The sequence below is a fragment of the Protopterus annectens genome, chromosome 2.part1 (assembly GCF_019279795.1).
Source record: "Protopterus annectens isolate FY-2018-M chromosome 2.part1, PAN1.0, whole genome shotgun sequence".
Classification (NCBI taxonomy): domain Eukaryota; kingdom Metazoa; phylum Chordata; order Ceratodontiformes; family Protopteridae; genus Protopterus; species Protopterus annectens.
The window spans coordinates 767,608,763-767,620,213 of record NC_056729.1 but is presented as its reverse complement, the minus strand read 5'-3'; the positions used below and the strand labels follow the sequence as shown (position 1 = coordinate 767,620,213).

General features: G+C 37.9%; 1 protein-coding gene across 2 annotated transcripts in view; it reads left to right on the top strand.

Annotated features, from left to right (window-relative positions):
• The first annotated feature begins 3,890 nt into the window (after positions 1-3,890).
• Positions 3,891-11,451, top strand: part of KDR (kinase insert domain receptor) — a 166,381-nt gene continuing 158,820 nt past the window's right edge. For both annotated transcript variants that reach the window (XM_044062474.1, XM_044062475.1), the window contains exons 1-2: positions 3,891-3,986; positions 10,844-11,058. In XM_044062474.1, the coding sequence (XP_043918409.1) occupies positions 3,901-3,986; positions 10,844-11,058 (301 nt within the window). In that variant the 5' untranslated portion in view covers positions 3,891-3,900. The remainder of the gene's footprint in view (positions 3,987-10,843; positions 11,059-11,451) is intronic.

The following is an 11,451-nucleotide window of genomic DNA, read 5'->3' as shown; positions in this document are numbered from 1 at the left end:
CACCAACAGCAAAATAACATTCATGGAATTTGTTTCTTTCTATCATGTCTGGCAGATGGCTTAGAGGACTATGGAGCTATTAAAAAATTATTTCCTGTGGTCCAGCAGTACAAAATTTGACTATTGCCTACTTTTGCAAGTCCTTTTATCAGATACTACTCCTGGGCTAAGTCTGAAAAAAGGTCCATGGAGACCAGTTCTATTCCCCAAAAAACAAACAAATCATAGTGCTCTGACTCAACAAATTATACTTGTGAAAAGAGTGCAATGCAATATATTTAAAAGCATTGTGTATGTTCATTACTGTTTTAACGGTGGCAAAAAATAATTAATATTTTACTATTGTTCCTATACATTCCTTTTTCTTGTAGTTTTTATCTCTGTGGTAACTGTGATTTTATATTATGTTTCTGTCCCTTTACATCACAATGGAATAATGCTGATGAGTTCCCAATTATTCTGTTTTGTTCACTAATCTGGCCTATTTCAGTTTTTTTATAGCACAATTAATGACTGGTGATGTCTTAATCTGTTTATTTTAATATAAACGTATAACTATATTTGTCTCTCAGTTGACGGTGATGGTATTATGTATTATGCACCTTATTTAGTGTTTCTTTGCTAGCTGGATTTCATCACTGATGGTTGGTGATGGTTTTACATATTATGTATTTGATTTATAAAGACATTTTATGTAATGTTGACCTTTATTCATGCACGCATTCATTTATTCAGTCTCCTGATTACTCACTTACAAAATCCATATATTTCCTGCAAGTCATACCCTGGTGTAGGTCTACTAACAGTTTTCTATACAATTCTGGGAGCCTGATCTTATATCAGCATTAAATGTCATCCAGAAAGGGGCTCCAGTCCATCATTTGTAAATGCTCGTGCACACACACATGCATGCACGCACACACACACACACACACACACACACACACACACACACACACACACACACACACACACACACACACACACACACACACACGCACACGCACATGCACACACATGCATACAAACACACACACACACATACACACACACACACACACACACACACACACACACACACACACACACACACACACACACACACACACACACACACTAATTCAGTTGCAGCGTGCCATCATGCAACTATCACATGATACTTAAACCATATCTGAAAAAGCCCTTGCTGAATCAGATCACATCACAGATAATGCATTATTTGAGGTAAATTAGTACTCAACGTCATATTTACTTTATTTCTACTTGAGAACCCAGGATACAGACTTGCTGTTCCCAACTTCTTGACAAAAATGTGCACTTTTAATTTTATTGATACTAATTTATTAGTATTGCACAATACAATGTATAAGTTGCAAAGCAACATTTTAGTTTACTATAATACTAGGGCTTTTCCATTTTTATATCATGTTGCACATAATAAGTGTGGCACAGATAGTAATAGAGCTACTTCTGATACAGGTAGCAGACGTTTCTAGACCCAGGCTTGAGCACGTGTCACATGTGTATGTGAGCACAGTGCATGGTGGCGCTGCACCAATGCAGTATGCTGACATTTGTATAGCAGGTTAAACTAATGTCCATTCCATCATTATTGGTGCTATTATACTGGGTGTCTAGACAGAGTAAAGTATGTTAAGGTAGTATTAGAAAAGACAGGTGAGAAGAGAAGGTACCCTGTGGACATGCTTAGCATTCCCCTTTCTGTACAATGGTACATGTAATGTCTGAGCTTTCTGTGAGACAGGGTGTGTATACTTCCTGAAGCCACAAATTCAGTCATGTGTGTGTGCGTGTGGATATATTTGTGTATGTGTGTTTGTATGTGTGTGTGTGTGTGTGTGTGTGTGTGTGTGTGTGTGTGTGTGTGTGTGTGTGTGTGTGTGTGTGTGCGTGTGTGTGTTTGTGTGTGTATGTGTGTCTCTGTGTCTGTGTGTCTGTGAAGTGCGTAGAGTTATATATAAGGGTAGATAGTTTTTCCACTAGAAAAAACAGGCTGAACCTTTTATTGGCCATCATTTCATCAGTCCTCCACCCCATAAACAAATTTAAGTGAATAAATACAACTATATAAAGGAATAATAGACAAAGTATGCTAAAATATCAAAGGTTATCATCCAGTAGATTTATGCAGTCTGGCAATATCAAACAATTTATCATCTTGCTTTCTTGTTTAGTAACCTTGACATATTTTTTTCCTGCATGATGTAAAAATGTCTAACTTAGTCTGGCAAGGGCTAATATCCTCTGATGGAACTGATGATATTTTAATTATATGCATCCTCATGAGACAACAAAGCATCTGGATACAAATTTAAATTTAATTTTAAATTAATTAAATTTAAATTTAATTTAAATAAACTACTTGATCTAATGTATTTAAACAATGTTAAATGGTTGCTTGTATTAATGAAACGTAATTCTGAAGAAGACTTGATATTAAAGAAGACGAAAGTGCTAAATAATACAAGAGTTGCTGGAGTTTTCCTTTTAATTCTTTTTGAATGCTTTTGTGTCACGAAGTTCGTTCTTAGTTAGTTCTTAGTTAGTGAAATTTATCTTTGTTATATATATATATATATATATATATATATATATATATATATATATATATATATATATGTATATAGACATGTGCACACACACATATATATATATATGTATGTGTACATAAATATATATATATATATATATATATATATATATATATATATATATATATATATATATATATACACATGTAGACACACACACACACACACACACACACACATATTGCGTGCTTGTGTGTGTGTGTGTGCAATGTTTAAGTAGACACTGATGCACTTTTATTATTTATGTGTGTGGGGGGTTGCTAGGCAGGTGTGACGTGCCGCATGGTCTGCTACTGACTATATTAATGTTAGTATCAATAACTATGCTTCAGAATTTAATGTGAAATGGGAAACACTGTTTGCTAGAGGCCAGTTGATCAGCACTCAGAGTGGTGTCAGTGAAAAGTCACTGGTGTTTGAACACCAGTTAGTCAGAAAAGACTAAGAAGATAAGTGATGCATTCTTATCACTTTTTCACTCTTCTCTGAGTTCATGTAATCTTAGTTATTATATATATTGTTTGGTGAATATTGAAGCTTACCTCAATATCAGGGTGATGCATGGGTTTGTACACCTGTGTCTGTGTCTTCAGCAGTGTCACTGTTGAGAGTAGCAACCTTAGTTTTTAGATATGCTGGGGTTAAGACATTGCTTGTTAATTAAATTCAGAACAATTACTCATTGTAAAGCCATATGAAACATACCTTTACTGTCAGGTTTCTGTTTGAACAGTTGCATTGCTTTTTAGGCTGCTGTAATTGTGCTACATTCTGGTTTCACATAATGCTACACAGTGTCACTGCCCCAAATCAAGCTAGCATTTTTACCCAGGTGGCATTGCCTGTTTTCATAAGTAGTACATACCATGTCCCTACTAGATGAGCAGTATTTTATATGCTGTATCTTCTGGTTTGTCTGTGTATGACACAATTGCATTGTTTCTGTCTGTTTTTACATTAATTCTTTGGCAGGACATGCTGTGTCTGCAATCACAACCATCCATTGCCCCTCAGATTACAATGAAGATGTTACATTTTACTAGTTTTGTTTCCTTGCCTACTTATTAGTTATCATTCCATAATGTAAATCGAAGATGCACTTTTTTTGAGAAACACATTACGCATTTCATTTGTGCTTTTTGACCAGTCAGTTTTATTACCACAAAACCTTCTATAATTATGAATTCAGAAAATCAGATTTTTTTTCTACTCCTAAAGGCCTATGTTGATGTCTGGTACTACCAAAATTATTATTATTATTTTTTTTTAATTTTCAGGTCAGACTAGTATGAATCACATTTTGCCTCCTACTCTAAGCATTCAGAAAGATGTCTACAGAATTTCTGTCAATGAAACTTTAACTATTCGCTGTTGGTAAGTTCACTTTTTAAATATTTTTTTTACTGCATAGTATATTGAAAGTTGTTTTGATACATTGGATTAAGCTTCAGATAGGTTGCTTTATTGTCTGTCAGCAGCCGAAGTCTAAACTTGAGTTTAACTTACATTTAGAAGGTGTGGAATTGTCTCAGTAATAACATTGCTGATTTATATTCCTATCTGACACAATGTGATGACATCACATCAGTGCTATTAGCTGGCTAAACATCTGTATGCTACAGTGTCATCTTGCAAACTCTGCCCCTGTAGATGAATCAGTGCATAAAACATTGTATCTTTTTTGTGGTTTTAGCCCTCCTGTGAATGTAAAGTGAGAATGATTGTTAAATGTGAATATCAGTTATCTTATGGTATTGTTTCTACTGGGACTCCATAGCAAGTATAATATCAAATGAGCACTGGAACAGCATTAATAAATGTCTCATTTACGGGTGCAGCTTGGTGATCTAAAAAAAAGCTTCTCCCACATGGATAGTGATACCACTCTCGGCTTGTGGTTTGCTCCTTTGCTCCTAACAGAATGAATGGGCTGTTGACTTAAAAGAACAAATGAGTCAAAAGGGTGTTTTTCTCTTCTAATTTCTCCAAATCTTTTGGGTTTCTAATACCATGACGGGAATGGATCCCATTCCTAAGTCAAAGTATGATTAAAGTTCATGAAATTAGCATTGTTTCAATCTTTGATGTCAGCCAAAAGTGCTCTTTGCAGCACCCGCAATGTGCCCAGTAATGACTCCTTCTGCAATTTCTATGGGATTACATAGGTTCATAGGTTCATAGGTTCATACTAGGCTATCTGCCCTAGGGCATTTATAAGCCTAGCCAGAGTGTGTGTGGCTTTCACCACCCCTTAGGATGAGAATACTATACCCATTAGTTTGCTGTGCCTCTGTCCAGCAGTGATACAGAGATGATTCCCGGGGTAAACCTACGATCTCCCATCCACTCGTCAAGATTTCTCTTGAACAGAGTCAGTGAGGGGCTCTGCCTCACATGGACTGGGATTCTGTTCCATAGTGTAGGGAGTCTCTGGGTGATGAATCTGTCCCTCCAGCACGTCCTATTTATATCCGTGTTGAGGTTTAAGTCTCTTGCTCGTGGTTCTGGTGGATTTGGATTTTTGAGGTGGAGCATGTCCATTAATTCCGGGTTGGACATGGCCTTGTATGTCAGGCACAGATCACCTCTGAGCAGGCGGTATGCGACTGAATAGAGCTGGAGTTTCTTCAGTCGGGCATCATTATGACATTTGTTTGAGCCTTTATCCTTTTGGTGAGGAACTTTTGGGGTCTTTCAAGTGCTGCAGGTGTCGGGTAAGGTACATTCCGAATGGGGCGTTGTACTCAATCATTGGTCTGATAAGTGAAGAGTACAGGGGTACAATGACCTCTCCTGATCTGGATGTGAATCCCTTCATGATCAGGTGGGAAATGTAGAAGGTCCTCCTAACCACTTTGGCAATGTGAGTGTCAAAGAGAGGTTACTGTCAACTTGGGTCCCCAGGTCCCTGATAACTTCTTCCGTGTTTAATGGATTACCACCTATGTGGTAATTAGGGGTTACCTTGTTTTTCCCAAAGGGTATGACTATACATTTTTTGGCATTTAGCTTAAGGCCATGGCTCTGGCACCAGTTATCCATTTCTATGAGACCTTTCTGGAGGATGTCTGTGTCTGATGGAGTGTCAATTATGGTGCCCAGTTTGCAGTCATCTGCAAATTTTGTCAACCACAATCCCCCTATGTTTGCCTGCACTTCAGAAAAATAAATGCCGAACAAGAGGGGGCCCAGGACTGAGCCCTGGGGGACACCGCTCATGACCGGCTTAGAGTCTGACATGGCACCAGCAACTCTAACCCTGTGTGTTCTGTCCTCGAGCCAGTTTGCAACCCATCTTGTGACATATGGGTTTACATCTAAGCTGGTGAGCTTTTCTATGATGCCCGAGTGGGGTATTGTGTCAAACGCTTTTGCTAGGTCAAGATAGGCTGTGTGAACTGCCTTACCCTCATCAATGGCCTTAGTGACTGTTTCGAAAAAGTTGACCAAGTTCAAGAGGCAGGATCTGCCCTTGACAAAGCCAAATTGGGTAGGATCCAGTGTCTGTAGGTCCCCAATGTCTTTATTTATGAGTTCCATTATGATCCTCTCCATAGCTTTGCAGACAAGGCTCGTCAAGCTTATGGGGCGGTAATTTCCAGGGTCCGTAGAAGCACCGCCTTTGTGGAGTGGGACCACATTTGCCGTTTGCCATTCTTTGGAGTGCATTATCCTGTAGTAAGGCTAAGATTAAACAGCAGCCTTATGTGTGGGTTTAGTTCCTCATTGAGTTCATGTAGCACACAGCCGGGGACACCGTCGGTCCCATTGATGCTGTGTTTTTGCTTTAGAGAGAGCAGCTCTCACCTGGGCATCTGAGATGTTTGGGAGGCTAGACTCTGGTGGGATAGATATTTCTCCTTTGGGGAGGAGAGGAGAAATTTGCACTGAACCTGTCTGCCAGTATGTTGGCAATGTCTGTGGGTTCAGTGATTTTTTTATCATTTTGGACTAATTCTGAGCATATCTGGGAGTTTCCACCCAGGTTTCTAACATAGCTAAAGAAGACTTTATGATTGTCTTTTGTGTCATTAGCGATTTTTCTCTCAAAGTTGGCCTTGGATGATTTTATGAGTGATCGTAGTGATTTGCTAGTATTGATCAGAGATGCCTTCCCATTTAGGGATTTTGCTCTGTCATGTAGTAGCTTTCTCCTCTTGTTGTAGAGTTTGTTTATGGCTGGAGTCCACCAGACCGGCCTACCTTTGGTGGAAAGGGTCTTGATTTTATTAGGGATTGCTTGATCCATACATTCCTGGAGGTGCTCGTAGAAGGCATTTGTAAGGGTTTCAGCAGCGTGGGTTGTGGTTTCCACTGGCTCGGGGCCTTGAAGGATACCACTCAGTCTTAAGAAGTGTGAAGTTTGCTTTTGAAGTTCTTCACTGTGTTTTTGCTGGGGGTGGGGCCGGGGTGTGGCACTCCAGTGAGATTAATTTATGGTCTGATCTCACCAATGAGGGATATACTTCGGTGTGGAGCATTTTGTCCCCATGTTTGTGATGATCAGGTCTAGTATATTTTCTCCTCTTGTGGGAATGGTGACTAGTTGTTCCATAGCATTTGAGTTTATGAACTCAAGGAACCTTTGGGCTAGGGTGTTGGGGCTTGAGTAATGTTCCCAGTCTATGTTTGGGTAGTTGAAGTCACCCAATATGATGGTGTTTGGAGAGACATTCATACTCTCCAGTGTCTTCAGGAAGGCTGTGTGGGTTTCCTGGGTTTGAGAAGGTGGTCTGTAGCATGTTACAAACTGTAGGGCAGTTTTACCTATGGTTAATTGCACCTGGATGGTCTCCTTTGCCCGTGCGTTGCCACTAACCTGGAGGTGTGGGTATCCTTTATGAATATGGATACTCCCCTTTTTGGTTTGGTCATTTTGGGGCGGAATGCATGATATGAGGTATAACCTGATAGTGCTGGGGTGCTCTCAGGAGCCTTGAACCAGGTTTCAGTCACAGCACAGACATCGATGTTCTCCATACTGAGGAGGGCTTGAGGGCATGCATCTTGAGGTTTAGACTTCTGGCATTGAGCAGTATTACCCTTAGTTTTTCTCCATTTTTGTTTTCTAGGGTGGTAGGTTTATCATTTGAGCCTTGCCTAAAAAGGCACTATGGGGTGGCAAGAGCCTTTGCCAATATCCGGAAGCCCAGGGGTGACAGGTGCAAGCCGTCCCTTGTGAAGCAGCGTGGCTTGTCAAGCATGTCATCCCAGGCAGACAGACATTGGATCCCCTTAGAATGACACCAGTAATTAAGCCAATTATTAAAGCTGATCATTTTGTCTCTGTATTGTGGCATCATTCTTGGTGAGGGTAGGATACTGCTCAGGGTCAGGGTCATACCTGACATGAATGGGTAACATATATAAATATGATGGTAAATTATTTTCTATAAGACCCATTGCTCCTACTACTATTGGAACTGTCTTTCTTCCACATTCCTCTTGTTTCTGCCTGCAGATCCTGGTATTTTATGACTTTGTGTCTCTCTGTATGCAAGACACTAATGTTACTGGGTGTGGCAATTTCAATGATTGATGCTACTTTTGTCTTCTCTTCTTGGACCACTATATCTGGTTTTCTAGCATCTATATTTTGAACTGTTGATAATGGGTAATCCCTTGTGATATAAACATCAGCATTTTCTATGATGCTTTGTGGATCATGTTTCCAGTGTTTTTCAGCCACTTCGATACCATAATGTTTGCACAATTCCCAGTGCAACAGTCTCACCACATTATTATGCCTTTCTGCCATTAGTGTGTTGCAGCCAGCAACAAGGTGTGTGACTGTTTCCAGTTTGTTTTTACAAAACCTACATTTGTCTGTTTCTACCATATGTTCAATGGACTTTGTAAACCAGCGTATACCTAGCCCACTATCTTGGGTTGCCAATATTAAACTTTAATTTCTTGGTTTGAATTTGCCTCTCCTTAACCATTTCTGCATTCGTTCTTGATCAGCCTGAGTCTCTTCCAGACGTTTTCTATACTTGCATCTATATTTATGTTTTTTTCACATTTCTTGACTTCTCATCTGGTCCATCATCTTATATTCTTTCTTTTGTTTTTTGGCACATTCAGTTGCTGCCTGATTTTTATCTAGTCTGGTTTGAATTCCATTCCTGCTTGACGCCAATATGCTTTTACAAAATTAAGCAGAAAATTCATCTTAGACTTTTTCTCCTCATGTTACAAAACTTTCACTACATTTCGATCATGTGAGGTCAGTAGATATGGGTGAAGTCTCATGATTGCAGATCTATACATGTAATCAGTTTCAAGGAGGCCCATCCCTCCTTCAGAATGGGGAATATATAATCTTGGTATACCTTGATTTTTATAAATCATTTGGTGAGCATGAAGCATCCTTCTTGTTTTAATATTTAATCTATCCAACACTTTTTTGGGGCCAGTCAATCACTCCAAAACTGCATGTTAGGACAGGAAGAGCAAATTGATTTATAGCTTGGATCTTGTTCCTAGATGTCAATGGTGTTCTCAGGATTAATTTAAGTCTTCTAAAGTATTCCTTACTGAGTTTTATTCACATTTGTTCATGTTTTATTGTTGATCCTTCATCAATTCCCAAGTATTTATACACTCGCTCTTGCTCAAGTTCTTTTATATCACATTCTTGTCCCAAACTGATGTTTTCCTGGTGTTGCAGTTTTCCTTTTTCAAAGGTTGCTTTTGTACATTTATCAAGACCAAATGACACTCTAATATCATTTGAAAAAGATTTGACAACCTGTAGCTGTGCTTTCAGTTCATCATCTGATGAGCTATGCAGTTTTAAATCATCGACAAAGAGAAGATGAGAAGTTATTAGACATTGTTATTTTTTGGAGGGTGCTGTAAGGGATGTTTGATGGTCATGGGTGGGGAAACTAAAAGAAAAGTAGCTATTAGGTGTCATCACCAAATAGATCAAATGTGAAATTATATATTGTGCTGTTAAAAATCACTTAAATGGTGCATTTAATACAAAAGGTAAAATACACGAGAAACTATTGTTTTCCTCTTACAGTTGTTTTATGTTGTTGTTATGATTTACTAAAGAGCTTAGTAAATGGTACAGTTTGCTTGTCTGCTTACTACAACTGGACTTCAGAAGTAAACATTTTTCCTAGATACTGGGCAATTTTCTGCAGATCAGAATGCTGGTTTATTAAATAGGCATCTGTTTCAAATCATAAACATTCCATTTTACCTGTAGCTGCCTGTATTTTCCCAGAATATTTTCACAAGAAACAATGTCTTGCCATAATTGAATGGAAAAGGTGAGTTTATGTATTTGCCTAGTTATCTGTTGTTTATTTCAACTATCTACTGTATATCATCTTCTTTTCACTGGTCCTTTTTCATTAATTAGATGATATTGTATTGCCTGCATTTCTTCCTTATAACAAGAAATGCTTAAGGCCAACATCATGTTCTGTTTTATTTTCTTGGATTAAATAGAAACTAAGATGATCCCATAAAAACATTGTGTTCCACACATGCCTCTCAACTTCCTTGCTTAAGAATTATGGACAAAGCCAAAAAGTAATAGGGAACAAAGTTCCAAAATCAGGGACAATTTTTAAATATTACTCTAATTTATGTAAAAAAAATTAATAGAGCAATTGTTTTCCACCAATATGCATGTTCTGAACAATACTAGATATGAAACTATGAAACTCTAATGACTTTATTGACTGGTTGAGATTCTGAGCAATTTACCAGAATGCCAAAAATTTAATGAGGGACAGAACAAACATATGAGGCAAATTCAGGGGTGTTTTGAAAAATTAAAGACATATGAGTGGTGTAGTCTGAGTAATCCCAAGGGTTGAGCTTGCTCAATGCTTTTTGCCTAAATCTTTGTTTTTTTGTTTGGGTGTATATTTCTGCTACCAAGAAGCCAGTATGAAAAATAATTTTAAGCTGATGTCCTTAAGTATAACCCTCTAAGTGGTACGTGAGGTAGATATATAAACTGACTTGCTAACAGTTATTTCCAAATAGCTGCAACAAACTTACTTTTATCAGAGCCAGCCTTTTAATTTTCATGTTTTGCATTCATGAACCCTCTAGGCTCTAAGATGTTTCTGTCATAAGGTTATTAAAGATATACATCGTTTGGAATAGAATTTTAGATAAATCATTTTCCAGTTAATTATATAATGGATTTTAAGACTGGGACTGAATCATTTTCATTACCTTAAGTGAATTTTAATTCTTTGCAGGGGAAATCAGTCCTTGGAGTGGACATGGCTAAAGGATAAGACTGTTACTGATTCCCACATAACAGTGAATGACTGCATACATCAAAGTCCTTTCTGCAAAATGCTCACATTATCCAAAGCCATGGCTAACGACACTGGGTCATACCAATGTTCTTATCAGGATTCAGAGAGCATGAATAATGCCACATCTGCAAGTATATACATTTATGTTGAAGGTAAGAAATAAATGCATGCTGCTACTGTGTATAATATACGCAAGATGCTCAATATTTAATACATTATAAGGCCATAATTTTGCATGGTCACTCTTTGTAATAGTACCACATAAAGTGTTTTTTAACATTCTGGTATTTTTTACCAGTTAATCAGAGTCCTTTTAATTGTTTTGAATTTCAGATTAACTTTTATTGTTAGATTCAAAAATAAGGCGTGATTTAATTTTCCAACCTATTTTGCACCCTTTTAAAATCTTCCCTAGCAGATAGTTTATGAAGAACCCTGCCTTCCCATTCTGGTCTTCTGTGTTATATTACCTTAATTAAATGAACCGATATTTAGTAGGATATCAGGACATTTTAGAGTTGTTAATTTCACATTCTGTTTGTTCT